The sequence below is a fragment of the Candoia aspera genome, chromosome 9 (assembly GCF_035149785.1).
Source record: "Candoia aspera isolate rCanAsp1 chromosome 9, rCanAsp1.hap2, whole genome shotgun sequence".
Taxonomy (NCBI): domain Eukaryota; kingdom Metazoa; phylum Chordata; class Lepidosauria; order Squamata; family Boidae; genus Candoia; species Candoia aspera.
The window spans coordinates 8,677,014-8,692,153 of NC_086161.1; the positions used below are offsets into that span (position 1 = coordinate 8,677,014).

The 15,140-nt window shown below is 37.5% G+C and overlaps 1 protein-coding gene across 1 annotated transcript in view; it reads left to right on the forward strand.

Annotated features, from left to right (window-relative positions):
- ARHGAP32 (Rho GTPase activating protein 32) overlaps nucleotides 1-15,140 on the forward strand; it is a 103,855-nt gene that overhangs the window by 26,075 nt on the left and 62,640 nt on the right. Inside the window, exon 4 of the mRNA XM_063311443.1 lies at nucleotides 10,830-10,916. Coding sequence (XP_063167513.1) covers nucleotides 10,830-10,916 — 87 coding nt within the window. The remainder of the gene's footprint in view (nucleotides 1-10,829; nucleotides 10,917-15,140) is intronic.

The window sequence follows — 15,140 nt, forward strand, 5'->3', positions numbered from 1 at the left end:
ACACTCATTTATTCATTCTATATATTCTATATCTATATTCTAACTAGCCCTATTTCCACTGGAGATATTACTCAGATTTTGACAGCGAGACTATGTATGTATGTATGTATCGCTGCTGAAATCTGAGTAATATCTCCAGTGGAAATAGGGCTAGTTCACAGGGTATAATTTCCTCGCATGGATAAAATGATTTATGAAGTGGTTGTTTGCATAAGTATGTATATACACATCTCATGCCTTTCACCTCATTTGGCTTTCAACATCTCTTAGAATTGCAGTCAAAAACAAAGATGTGGGATGAACGTGAAGCAAAGTGGATTATGTTAGAAGCTGATGAAGGCATAAAGTCAGTAGCAATACGAAAGCAAGATGAAGGTAACATTATATAGAGGATATAGAGACAAGAAGAGTCATGCAGGTTAACATGAAGTGAGCAGACAGCATAATGTTGATATTTTAATATCTTGCAAACAGGTAACATTAATATCTACAAACCAAATTTCTTTTCAGCAGAATGAATCAAATGACTGAATAGAAGAAATGTAGGATTGATAAATGTTACTGCCTATTTGCTTCATCTAGGACAAAACAAGTATCAAGATTTTAGATTGGTCTTCATTCATTGATTGGTTTGGCTTGATTTGGTTTTTTTAAGGCTGCCTGACTCCAGAAATACATGGCTTACAATATGTCCAGAACATCAGATAAAAACACAACTAACTAAAGCATGATTGCCCAGGCTAAAACAAGATTCCTAACATTCAAAAAGACTTAACAGGGGCTCTACAGACATCCTAATCCTAGACCTGGAAACAAAGCTAGGTTTTAAGGGACTTCCAGGTCCTAGATATTGGTTGTGTTAAGTCAGAGGACTAGAATGTAAAGAAACAAAACTTCCATTGACCCTTTAGGAAGTCCTGTTAACTAATCTCAGTGGGATAGTGATCTGTTTTAAGGGTGACCCATTTATTCATGAGCTCTAAATACTGAATGACTAATGATTTTTCATTTGTTACTAAAATCCTGGCAGTTGCTGTGTCTTATATTGGTTTAAACTATCTGAATGTAGTTCCTCATTGGGTGAGGTTAACAGTGGGAATCTTGTGAAATAAGGCTTGCTTCCTGATAATTGCACTTCAGTTCCCCATCATCCATGACTGCTGGCCATTCTAGTGGTAACTGACAGGATTTGAAATCCATCAGTGTTGCTGATGTCCAGTTTCTAAAATCATCACTTATCTTTGTTATGACTTGCAATAGTCACGATAGCCAAAATAAGTCTGTTTCCCTTGAGAAGCTGCTTATTTTTTTTATAGTTGATTCCAAAATCTTATAGTAAAAATTAGTATTCCAAATTATATGGACTCTTCATCCATTTATAGTTGTCTTAGATCAAAATCCTATTTAGCTTTTTTGCGGGTTATTTAAAATTCTTTAAGTTTTTAAACTTAAAAATAATTTTTCTTCAGAGGTGAAGACTTTTATGATGAAGACTTTCAAACTTGTCATTTCCCGATGTCTCTGATAGCTTTAAGATGGTTAATTGGCAATCTCAGAAAGAGATTAGAAAGTGAAGTTTGCAAACTTAGGGACCTTTAAAAGGCTCCACCACAGTTGCAAGCATGGTTGCAGGCTGATCCCATCATCTCCCAGAGCTCAAACCTGTGGAAAACCGCTGACCTGTGGTCTCCTCACAAGGAGCGGCTACCCAGAGCACATGTGGACAATCTCCCACCCTTTGCTTATCTGGAGAGGTTCCAAGGGACTGGTCTACTCACCGGTTTCTTGGTCTTTGCTGCATTCATCAGCTCTGCTTTTGCAGACCAACCTTCAGTTTGCCATGCCTCCCCTGGAAGTCTGTACTTGACTAGTGTTTGGATGGGAGACAATCACATACCAGGACCATTGGCTAGGCTGGCAAGTCAAAAAAGGAAAAAAACACATTTCTGGGAACAGGCAGTTGCCAGTCTCTGCCAAAAAACATACATGGACCTGTCTATGAAATCATCAGATCAAGCTTGATACATGAGGCCTTACCTTTTATGTGTAATCTTCTGTTTCTACAGCTTCTTAGTTGTCACCAAGAGTTTGCTCCATAATAAGAGAACACAGACTTGTGTTTTTACTGAGCAGAAATGTGAGAAGGATAAAATCACTTCTTCAAATACAGCTGGTCCCCTAACTAATTGCCAATTATATCTTGAGGCTCACAAGTCAATTAAGGGATAATGGGTTAATCTTTACTTCAACATCACAGTTGTGGCTTGAAAACCTGCAGTTGGTCACAGAATGATGTGGAAACTAGACAGGTGATCAAATTCTGAATGTGGTAATTGAGATTCCAATTAATTCAATAAATGCACATCATGCTGTGAAGCCTGTATATTTAGAATAATGCCTGGCTGAGCTTGTAGGGGCTTACCTACAGGTAAAATGTTCATTAGAGGGCAGTTGTCAATAATGGGAGAAACATATTTAGTATCCCTATATGAAATGCATTTCTTTGAGAGCAAGTACTGTTCTCTATAAAGCACATTTTTTGAATTTACATATATATGATTTCAACCTGGAAATTATTCCATGTGGGTAAACCTAATATTTTGTTTTAATTACAGAGGGTAGGTTGAGCACTGAAACTAGGAGGAACTAGATACCCCACCCCCACCTGAGTTATATTCTAAAATATTCTGGTTCAGTTTGATGTGGCTAAAGTTAGGTTTGGGGCTGAAATGGCATCTCTGAGTCATGCGGATTTAGCAGGGAAGAAATGAACGCTCACTTAAGAAAGCAACAGGAAAAAAATGGTTTCAGACGTGTACAGTGGATGTTTTTAGGTCTGTGAGGGATCTCCTGGATAATCCTAGATTTTTGAAGTTCAGCATTGCCTCTTTTGAATAGGCATGTAAACACACACCCATAGCCACACCATCTTCACTCAGCAATGAAATGATTCTGAATTTAAGACAATCCCTCCAAAGGAGATTATACAGAAGAATACTCATCTGCCTCTCTGACCACATTCTCAATGAATCAGAGATGTTTCTCTCTCTTTAAATTGCTTTTGGGGGGTGGGGAGACTAGTCTTCCTTTCAAGTACATAAATATCTGAGCATGCTCATGCGCAGACACACCCAGACAGAGGGAAAGATCATTCTGAGATGGGAGTTGCTTTATATGCTGTTGCTAATTTAGTATTTTAAAGAAATGTACAAGTAAACTTGTTAAAGAAAATTATTTTGTCTACTTAACGTATTTATGGAGTAACGTTCTCAGATGGTCCATAAGATAACAGCATGGTTTCATTGGAGTAAATTTCTACAAAGAAGTCACTGTAACCTAGCAACCACTTCAGAGCTGATTTAACTGTTTCCTGGATGTTAATACAGAACCTTAATTTATACCCAGAGAAATCAAATTCTGATTTAAGGTGAGGCTCACCTCTGGTAATGGGGGAGGGGGGAGTGTCTATGTGCATGGATGGGGGGGGTAGTGTTCTCCCCCCCAAGTCTTTGGGGAAAGCTTTCCATAATTTTGTAAGTCTGAGATTTTGAAAGATTAGCTAGCTAATCTTGTATTTTTTTCTTTTTACTGATAATGATGATGGTTTTCTAAAATGTACAATTGCATACAGCCACTATAAACATCCATCACTGCTACTTTGGGGAAGGAAATATTAGAAAAAAGCATTTTTGCTGTTTCCTGATGGAAAAGATCATCCATAGGTCCCAGTATTCCAGAGTATCCTAATAGATAGAAAGCTGTAATTTGATGGGTTTGCAGATGGGTAAAATGAAGATCAGCTCTGAAATACACTGGGTGACCTTAAATTTATCTCTGTGTTTCTGCTTACATGTTCCCAAACTGGTTGTAAGACTACAACAGGGCAGATTCATTTAAATGACTCCACAAAATTAATTTAAATCATGGTTATGAAATTAGGGATGGGTAAAACTCCCAGAGGGCAGCATATTTGGGGTTTGAAGACCTTGACATCTTAAAAACTCAAAATACAGATGTTAGGCTACTAATTAAGACCAGCCCAAGCAATAGCTCTGAAACTATGTTTGGGACTGCGAAGCACAATGTAAAATATCTGTTGCTCACTTTACAACAACCTCTGTGGCTTGGGGCCTGTGTATCTGAAGATTTGCTCTCTTTCCATCAAAGCAGCTGGTATATTGTCTGTAGGTCCCATTCCTAGAAATCCACCATTAATCCTTTGCAGTTTAGTGGGATATGACGGAGAATATCTGCCTGAGTTTGCCAACCTAGTGTTAGATTATTCCGCCTGAGGAAGCTTCCTTGGTATCTATTTAAGACTTTTTGACTGCCCAGTGACTTTTAAGATTTTCTCAGCCTTTTAAATAGTTCCATGAATTGCTTTCATTCTGTGAAGAATTGTTTATAAACGCGTTTTTACATTTCTAAATGAGAAGGGGTTTACAGAGCTATGCATGGCTGCTGAAGAATCAGAATAAATGGCAGTAGATCAATGCAACTTTTTTGAAGTATGAGAATACTCAGTAAAACATCATAAAAGGCCTTTTCAATTAAAAAGCCTATTCAACACAAATAGAAAGGGGTGAAGCTGGTTATATCATTGCTTCTGCTTTGTAAATCATTTGCTGTTTGATTTTTAAAAAAACAACCCTTAATTCTGTTAATTGCTTAATTAGGGAAAACGTATAACACCATGAGTTACAGGAAAGAAAGGAAAATACCCATGCAGTATATCTGGTGGTGTATCCAGGTCTGCCTTAGAGGCTTTCTTCAGATTCCACCATTCTAGGTGGTGGATAGTGACTCTAGATAGGAATTCGTCAGTAATGGGATCTGTTTTGGAATAGGTTGCTCAGGAAATTGTATCTGGTGCTTCATATCTTTCTAATGCCAGATTAAAATCCTTTTTTTAAAAAGGCAAACTTTAGGGAGGCTCTTGGTTTTTTGATCTGTTGATTTTAATGTTCTTCTGGGGTGGCCTGGTTTTTTTTTTTTTTTTTGACACATGTAAGATATACTGATTTTTCAGTTCTTGATTTTATTTTCCTAGTTTTAGCGATGTCATGCTAAAATATTTTCTAGGAACTGTTGCTGCTACAGTGCCGTGATTGGGTCATATTCTGGAAGATCCTGTTTCTATCAGCTGTTTGGATTTCAGCAGCAGAAAAACCTGACCTTCCAATGTTAATTTATTTTCCAGTAATCTGTGAGGCTGCAGTAGTGCTCTCCTCTCCCCCCCTCCCCCGCATTAGATGTGAAGGCTCAGAATACTGGCCTCAACTGCACTCTGTTCAGCATTCATGATTTCAGGGGATTTCATTGGCTTGCAAGATGGAGCAGAAAAATATCAAGAGAAATGAAACAAGCCTTGGAAATGAAACAGAATGAGATGGTGCTTTTATTCCAGGTATTGGATGGTAGTTCCCTATTGCTTATTTTGCTTTTTGAATTGTGGCAGCCAGTTGAGTGCCTAGCCTGAACACTGTCCTGCATGCATCTCCTCCCAGCCCTGTTTCTCTTGGCACTCCTTAAGCGACATGGTTCATCTTGCAGGACCTTTTCATAGCAAAAGCTCAAGTGAGGAAAACGAAAGGAACTGCACTGATTTCTCCACAACATAAATTCAGCATGAAGTGGGCAGCGTGGAAAAGGCTAACTGGGGGACCAAGGGACATCTCTGTCCCTCTTCATAGGTATGTTCATCCAAAGGGACATTGGAACTAGGAAAAGGGGCAACCAAATGGAATGTGAAGTTTTTAATTTGATTTCACAACACGCTGGAGTTCTTGCATTTTGGAGCTGATGCCTGGAAGGTTTTTTCAATTAGCTGCTGGGAACTAAGGATAGCCTTGGAATTCATAGGCCTTGGTTGGAATTCCAGCCCTGGAAATATTTGGTCATTATAGCAAGGATAAGTATGGACTGGATGGACAGGGCTGATTTTAAAAGCATCTTTGGGGAAGAAATCTTTTCACAGCAAAAGATCTGAGCGATAGAAGCAACAGGGAAATATTTTGAGTGTGGCAGCATTTAAAGGTGCCTTTTAAGAGAATCAGTGAATTTTATTAACTTCCATGTGTGCTTTTACTTAGTGTAGTAGGAAGATATTTTTTATATCAACCTTAGCTGCAAAAACTGAGGGAAAAAAATGAAATCCATTCTCTTTTCTTCTCTTCAGTGTGAAGATTAACCTTTTGATGATTGATTTTTGATGCATTGAAAAGTTGGTGCTTATAATCAAACATAATAAAATATAGAAATAACTAATAAAATTTCAGTATTTTGCTTTAAATAGTGATTTTGGTCTTTCTTCTTAAATCACAAAGAAATGACAGCATTTGGAAGCTAACTAGAAGGAATAGTATTTTTACCTATAATTTTATTTACATTTGTTTCTAGTATCCACATGATTTGATATGTATTATCAAATGTATTATGCATATGTCCTGTATGTTTGTATATGACAGCACTGTTATAAAAGCAAAGTTTGTTGAAAGCAGACTACAGAAAAGCTTTGACTTACTGTATGCCTTGGTGTTTCTGGTGGAGATGAAAAAACCTTGATTGTTTTCAGATTGTGCTGTACAGAAATGAAGCTGGCAGCAAGGAAAAGGCCCTTGTGTGCCATACGTTAAGAGTGGATGAGAGAAAACTTGTTTTGAGTTGTTGGAATTTGAGGTTAGAGATTGAATCATAACTGATCTTATTTAAAATATTTTGGGTCCCTTTTTAAGATCAAAAACTATCCCAAGATGACTTACAAATTTAGATACAATGAAAATCGTTAACATAAGAATAATAAAAACCACCATACAATAACAGTTAAAATATTGTCCTGCATAGAATAATAAAGTCCATTCAGGGGAATGCTTGAGCTAACAGTATAAGACTTGACACATCCCAAATGAAACCTGTTCCTTAACTATAGGACCACCGCAGAAAAGGCCCTTCAGAAACCTGGCATTTAAAGTAAGTAAGAATGATTGGATTCAGATGGTAAAGGGAGGGCAGCTGATATAGAGAGCCCAGGCATTACTCCTTCAGGTAACAATTTATTTAGACCTTCTCCAAAAATATGCTGTGGAGCAGTGCAGTGATGAGAAATTCATCACCTCTTTTGTTTTGTTTTTTATACCATTCTACCCTAATCTTCATATATTCATTGCTTAATAGATCTTGTACGCATGAATCTGCAAAGCTTTGTCAGAATGATTTCTCTTGTAAAATTCTGGTTCCATCCACTAGTTATTCTATTTTCAGTCACTTTGCTTTTCCAGTGTTGTGATTGGTAAATATTCCTAAGTTTACACTGTGGAAACAGTTTATGTAAATATCTGATCAAATGTGTGGCATTTGTTTCTCACAGGTGTAGTTCTTGTCTTTCTGCTGGAGCTGAGCAGCTGGTTCTGCAAAATCACACAGGTCTTTCTTGGGCGGTATCAAATCTCTGGCTTCTCCAGATTGCTTGTAGGAAATGTGTTTTTTTTAATATTCTTTCCTCCCTCCCCAAGAAGAGTTTTCTTTATGTGAATTACCACATTTCTCCTGGAGAAAAGTAACAGGTTTGCTCCACTGGAGATGTGGATTTTTTGCTTTTTTTTTTTTAACATGGGAAAGCATTAAACATTTTATCCTCCTTCATCTGAAGTATAATCCCAGAAGGATTTGTACAAGGAAACAGTTGAAGAAGATGACTGTTTTTTATGTTTGAGACATCATAAAATTAGGGCCAGCTTCATAGTAACAAAATCCTGTTACTTGTAATCTTTTTGACAGTCCTAGTTCTGATGTAGTGCCCAATCATTCACTGTGTCTGGATATTCATTCACACCTTGGCCTTACATGATGCCCTCCCTAGTTAGGAACCGATCAGTGTTTATTTGCTCTGTTAACAATGATAATAGCTTGTTGACAAGCTGTGGGTTGATGCAGTAAGCAACTAGAGCTTGACCTTATCTAGTAAAGGAAACTTTAAATTAGGGAAGAGCTACAGCTCTGTGATTTAGAGGACATGCTTTGCATGTGGAAGATAATTTATTCAACCTCTTAACTTATCCAGATAAGGCTGGAAGAAAATCCTGCCAGTTTGCATAAATTAGGGTGTGTGGTCCTTCAGAGGTTGCTGAATGGTAACTCCAGCAGTTCCAGTCAGTGGTGATGGATGCTCTGTACTGAAGTGTCTCCTCATGTAGAAAGGTTACTGGTTCTCAGCTGAAATTGGTGCCAGGGTAGAAGGACCTATGATTCGACTTGATAAAAGGGAGTTTCCTATGATCCCAAATTTCTATTCCAGCTTGCACAGGACATTCATTCCAGTCTGCATGGTACATGAGGTACATAAATAATACATAAATCTCCAAATCTCTGCATGTCCCAAATATGTAATGGCTAGGGGAGATTTTATCAGGGCATTGGATTGCCTGCGGAAAAGCCTGTTCATTTGGGCACCCAATATATAAATGTTGTATTTGTAGCAGTGAAACTGAATTTGCTTGATCACCTTGAATGTCTTCTTTCAAGAGATCATTCAGTCTGAACCTCTTCTTTGTTGGCATTTGGATGGCTTCTAGAAATCTTTTACAAGCTTGATATTTCCCCTCATTCTTTTAATAGTGTGGGGTGTGTGTGTGTGTGGGGGGGGTATTCTAGAATCAAGGAGGCAGGAAAATTTTACTCCTTGGCAGCCCACAAATTGCCTGGATTGGTGCCTTGCACGCTTTCTCTGTTGTATATTTTTAAAGGACAGGATTATTTGCATACTTATTGTATATAATGTGCCTTGTGGTGTGACCTTTATTCTCAGTTAAGAATGTGATTACAATCTCAGTTTCCTTAGGCAGTTCATTACTGTCTTTACTGTGATAGTAATATCTTTTATGCAGTTTGTGTGAAAGCACAGCTGCTCTTCTACAGCCATTGTTCATTTAGCATCTTAAATGGGCTGGATTGTCAGCCATTAAAATAGTTTTGCATGGCAATAAAAAGTGACTTGCATTTTTCTCCTTGTGGAAATGGGAAGCCTAATTTTTTTTTCTCAGCTGGAGAAAAAGATATGTAGTCCAATGAGTAGGAAGAGATAATAGTGATAGACATCTATATTGAATGTGATAAATTCTTTGCAGGAAGTATTGAATGGCATATGTCTACTAGTAAAATATGGTATAGATGATATTTGTTTGGCAATTTGTAACTTCAAATCATTGCAGTGTTTTTGAGGTCCACACATTCGGCTGAAGCTTCTGAATAGTCTAGAAAGGCAGCACAGTGCACAGCACATCATGTGATTAGCAAGCATTAATTGTACCATGGCTGAACAATCTCAGGCTAGGACTGTTTTTCCCTTGATCTGATTGCAACTTGGGTCAAATCTAAAAATACTATGAATCTGCAAAAATGGGACTGCAACTCCATCCAGCTTCAGTTGAATCCTCTTTCAGATTAGCTAGGACATGGTACTAGTCGTATTTGGACTAAGCTTTAGTTTGTTCATTCTGTTTAATCCAAAATCCACTTCAAAGCACTCATCTTGATTTTTCCTTATAGATACATCTTGGTGCCAGCTGAACATTTGTTTGGCATGCTGACTAGCAAGCTTAGATTCTTCCATTTTGGAAAATATAAAATTCCACACTACATGATGGAATAGGATACTGTATTTCTTGCCAGATAAAGTATCAGCCTTTCCATTCATTTCTACTCTGGCTGAACGTTACTAGCACTTGCATGCCCACAGAAAGCAAAAGATTCAAACAGGAACCATCTCATACCTTAATGTTTGTTAGTCTCATGCTAAGTCCCAGGTATCAGTTGAAATGACCTGTGAACAGGAGTTACACTGGTAAGTTAGAACATAGGAGGTGTTATAGCCAAAGAGTGGATTAAAACTTTTGAGATGAAGCAAAAACTTAAGACCAAAGGTCTTAAAGACCATGCCAAAAGTCATACCAAAGGACAGCCGAAGGGTATGTGGGAATATACCATAGATCAGGAAGACCTGTAGTAGGAAACCATTTTACATTCCCTACCTCCAGCAAGATTGCATGGGCCACCTGGAACCAGTCCAGGGCCTGTAAAAGCTGGTGAACTGAGGATACTGGGATAACTTTTGTTACAAAGTTTTAGCCAAGTTGAATGCCTTTTAAGTAGCAAAGCACCATATAAATAAAACTTATAATGAGGTTGAAAATATATATACTCAGTAGGACAGTAGCTCTGGGAGAAACAGAACCTAGAATGGCTGGATACACCCATCCCACCCACCCACCCACCCGCTCATCCACCCGCTCATCCACCATAGATGATGGAGAATTCTTACAAGAGACATGACTGCTTGAATGAAGCATTTTGGAAGACTGTTTAAATTTATTGAATTCTGCTACAGTGTATGTTTTCTAAAAAAATTATATTGACATTTTGAAATGCGTTATTATTTAATCTTTAAAGATGATTAAGTAGATAGAAGATTGCCTTGAATATTGATGGATTTGTGGCAGTGTTTCTATGAATCTAGTACTAAAACAGTTGATCACTAGGAATTTTAACTTCTAAAACTTACTTGTACTGTGCTGGCATTTTAAGAAGTTTGATTTAGCAATGCATGTTACTGGATTTATACCAGAGTGTGGAATTATTTCCAATGCATTAACCCAACCCCCCATCCCCAAATTATAATAGTTGTTTCTTTGATATAAAGTACATTTTAAAGCAAGTTGGATTTAAATGTTCTACTTTTTATATGCTTGGCTTATCTTTGTTAACTGACCTAGTCTCTCTGTCTCTCCCTTCCCCAACACCCCCCTTCCCCCCACCCCATTGCTTGCTTGGAATAGCTTTCACTCCCGGAGGAACAGAATGAAGTAACAAGAAATGGCTGTGAGTCCAAGGAACTTGTCTATCTAGTACAGATCTCTTGTCAGGTAAATAATATGACTCCTCTTCCCTTGATTTTATGAAAATGCATGAGCTGAATGATACTTGGGTGATTCTTTTTTCTCTCACGTTTCCCATTGTTTATATTATATGAAGTTAATATTGGGCTTCAGCAAACTTCTGAGTAACTACTAAATTGGATCCGTTTATACTGGAATCACAGATTTATTTTTATTGGACCTGTGTATAGGTGAGACATTCAATTGTGTTACTGAATGGTGAAGTGGTGATTCAGGCTTTAGTCAAAATGTTTCTACAGCCTGTGCTAACTTATTAGTAATTTGCAGCATAAGTGTTGAACAAAGCTATTTGATGGGTAGAGATGGGTATATACGTATGGGATTGATGCATTTGAGTCTTTCAATTTGATTTTCAAGTTTAACATTCTCTTGCTGGTGCAGATAAATCTATTAAAGGAATTATTTCTGTGATTAGGAGACTAAAAATAAAAATACACATTTGCTCCTTATCATACACTTTAGAAATGTTGTATCTCTTGCTGTCTTAACAAACTGGGAGAAATAACATTGTTTTGAAATGACAGAAGATATTGACCATTTAATATGTATTAAGTCTGTATAGTATGTCAGAAGTTTTTCTTTGTCCACTTTTATTCAACATAAATATTCCCAAAAAAGTTGTCGATTAATGTCATGTATACCACCCAGAGTCGTGTTTGAGATGGACGGTGGAAAAATGTGCTAAATAAATAAATAAATGCATATACAAATGCCCAAAGGAGAAGGGAAGAAGCTGAGATTTCAAGGTTAACTTTAAAGCCTGAATATTCATGGCCATCTCATAGAAACCACAGTGCCTCAATTCTGTGAACTGAAAACATAATGATAATTTTGAAATGCATGAAATAGCTGATGAAGCTGAATTGCAATCAGCTGGATTCATATGCATTGGCTCTAACTGGATTAAAAAATTTAAGCATAACTGATTTTCTTAAATCTGTTAAAAAGTCCCACATTTCTGTAAATCTGGTATTTAGGCACAGTCACACACAATGCTCTAATAAATAGAAATCCAGCTATAGAATGAGGTCAAGTAGAGTTATCTGCGCTATGGTTTTTCATAGTTACCTTATGCATGAAATTTGAGATTATGAATTCAGCATCCTGAGAATATTGGAAAAGGAAGCATGAATAAGCTTATTGCTAAACCCAGATACATTCAGTAAAATCCAAGTCGAAAAAGGAGATACCATTGCTCTTAGTTAGGACTGAATTTAGTTTAAGATGTACTCTTTTATTTTAGCTCTCTCTGATGAAAAGAAGCAGAGTTCTTTTGGTTCTTCATTATGACCTCTGGATCTGATGTACACCTGCACAGTAATTCTAGTCAGAACTTTTGAGAGCAAAAGATGTTTTGGGGAGGGTCTCTTCTCCTTATCTGATATAGCTAGGCATGACTTCTGTGTTCTGAAAGGACAACGACGCCATGTTTTTCACAGTTCATGCTGGAAGCAGAAAACAGCTTTAGAGGTTTAGAATTTTAATCCTTGTACTGCAGGGCAGAGAATTCGAGTATGTTGCTAACCTATAAAGGCCTTTGTGGATTTGAGCTGCAATATTCTGCATATCCCTGAGCTCAGGTGCTGAAATATACCTAGTGGTTAATCGTAAGAGGTCTTCTGAACTGTAGTTCCAATTAAAGAATATTCTTTCACCTTCTTGTTCATCTGCCAGAGTCTGACAGATTTTTTTTTTAGTCCATCCCATCCTCTAATATTTGTATTGCAATGAAGTTTTCCCTGCTATTGTTTTTTTTTTTTTTTTTTTGAAGATTTTCCAGAGAGGACTGTTTTAAGCTCTGCTGGTTTTAACAGAAAGGCTGTTTTAGCAGTTTTAGCTGATTAATTGTTGTGTTCTTCATCTATCTTGGATGTTGTTTGTGTTTTTGTTATTAATAGTCCTGGCAGTTACCAATAACCAATACATATAGTATGCAGTATAGAACTTGATTTGTGGCGAACTTAAGTATTGTTTGTCCCAGGAACACCTTTCCAAGAATACAGCACGTTTGATTCATTTCAGCACACCTCCTCTTTTAGGAGAGGGGGAAAAAAAAACCTGTTTGTGTGTATTCTATGTCCATTTGCTAGGGCTGATATGCAGTCAGGCCTTAAGCAAATGTTGTTGTTCCTAATAGATACAAAAGTTGACATTCCCCAACTCAACATGTGTGCTACTTTTGAAGCAGTAATCTGCATCAGGGCGAAAAAGGCCGTGCATTCACAAAAGGAAATCAGCATGGATATTGAACATAAACAAAGGTCTTGGTCTTGTTATCATAATTTGTAAAATCTTAAAAACCAAGTGTGCCAGCGGAAGAGTGTCATTGGTTAAGTTGGGTCCAGAAATTAGCTTATTAGTTTGGCATATATCCATGTACTTTTCGGAGGCCCTGGCTGCTTAGAAGCATTTTGTTGCAAATGAGAAGGAGCATTGTAAAAAGCAAAAGAAATGAGTCATTCTAGCAATAGCCATTTAAAACTTCTGGACTGGAAAATTTGTTTCTTTCCCTTCACTGAGTAGCTCGCTGAATGCACTTCAATTTATCAACTTAGTCTGTAGCAGATAAGTAGACTTTAAAAAAATCAACAGCTTTCACACACACTACCTTTAACAAGGCCTACTCGAAATTCTCTTTTAGTCCCACAAAGTATCTGTGGTCCAGAAACATCTTTCTTTGCGGGGGGAGGGGGAAGGGGGGAGAGAGTTAATAATGAGTTTTCTTCTTTTTTTCCCCTCTTTTGATGTTAACATATTTAAGTTAACAGAGAGTTGCTTGAAACAAATGAGAAGGACTTTTGTCTAGCAAGACAACCTTGTTTTTCCACTCCACCACCTAAGATTAGACATAAGTGAGAAATTCTACTCCTTTTCTTGATTTCCCCATATGTCATCTCATTCTATCAGAAGTGACCCTATGGATAAACTGCTTGGTGAGAAGTGTTTTCATATCCACCACCGCCACCACAAAAATGATAAATAGTAATGTTTGAACTTTGCATTGGAGGATTAAGTTGGGTTGGAAAGTGATACGTAATTGTACACTGAAAACTGGGGAATACAGTTTCTGTGAGTATAGGAATTAAATAGCTAAGAGGTAAATGTTGGGTTAATTTATTGGATAGCCAGTTCTGCCATGTTGGTTATTTCTACTGTAGTTGCCCTAATATGGCACATCCATTTTCTCACAGATGAATCTACAGTGTATAAACATGGACAAAACATCTCTAGCACATCTGTTGTTTGTTTCATGTATTTTATATTTTCTTTGCATTGGCTGCACATTTAAAGGCTTTTCTGTTTCTTAGCTAAGCTAAACCTCAGGTCAGACTTGCTTGCTAGATTTATTTTCCTTGCTTTCCTTGAACAATGTTTTAGCTTTGATAACTGCAGCCATTTGTTCCAGCTTGGTTTTTCTCCCCCTTTAAGTCTGAAGAGATGTTGGGCAGTTCTGTTGAGAACCAGACAAAAGGCTAGCAATTATGGTTTCAGTGCATGATGTACCTTGGCAGTTCTTTCTGTTTATCATGGAGTAAGGTGGTGTTTAACTGTAAATTGGAGAGAAAGGTTATACCTAACTGAGTACCTGCTGTAACAGAATAGGTGTGAAGGTAAAAGCAAAGTCTTTCTTCTTTGACTCCTAGTAACTGCATGGATATGTCCATGATGTTGCTTTTTGGCCAAAACAGAAGTGGCTCACTATTGTTTTCTTCCTGACAGTAGCTGTAACTGAACTCAAAATCAGTTTCTAGTTTGATTCTCCTCTTCCATCAGTGCCATAGTAGACAGAAATAAGCCACAGTCCCCAAGATAGTTGTTTTGTGTGGGAGTGTGCGTGAAGCCTCTTCCTTTAGAATCCTTAAAAAAGCCACATCTTTTCTAAACTTCATAGGTGGTTCCCTGCATGTTCACAAGGAGCTACCTCTGGTGGGAAAAACAGCATGCCCTTCATGGTGGTTGTAAGGTTTGTAACCAGTTGGAAAACTCCAAATCATTCTTCTGCTTTAAATAACTGAAAGAATTTCTGTTGAAATAAATGCATTTCATTCTCTGCAGTTATTTAGATGTTCAAGGGTAGAAGACACAGGGGAGAAGACACTCCTCTCTCTTTGTTTTTGTACGCCAAGGTATTATTGCACATGGTCATGTTTAGGAGAATGTATTTATTCATGCATGCAGTGCATTATAGAG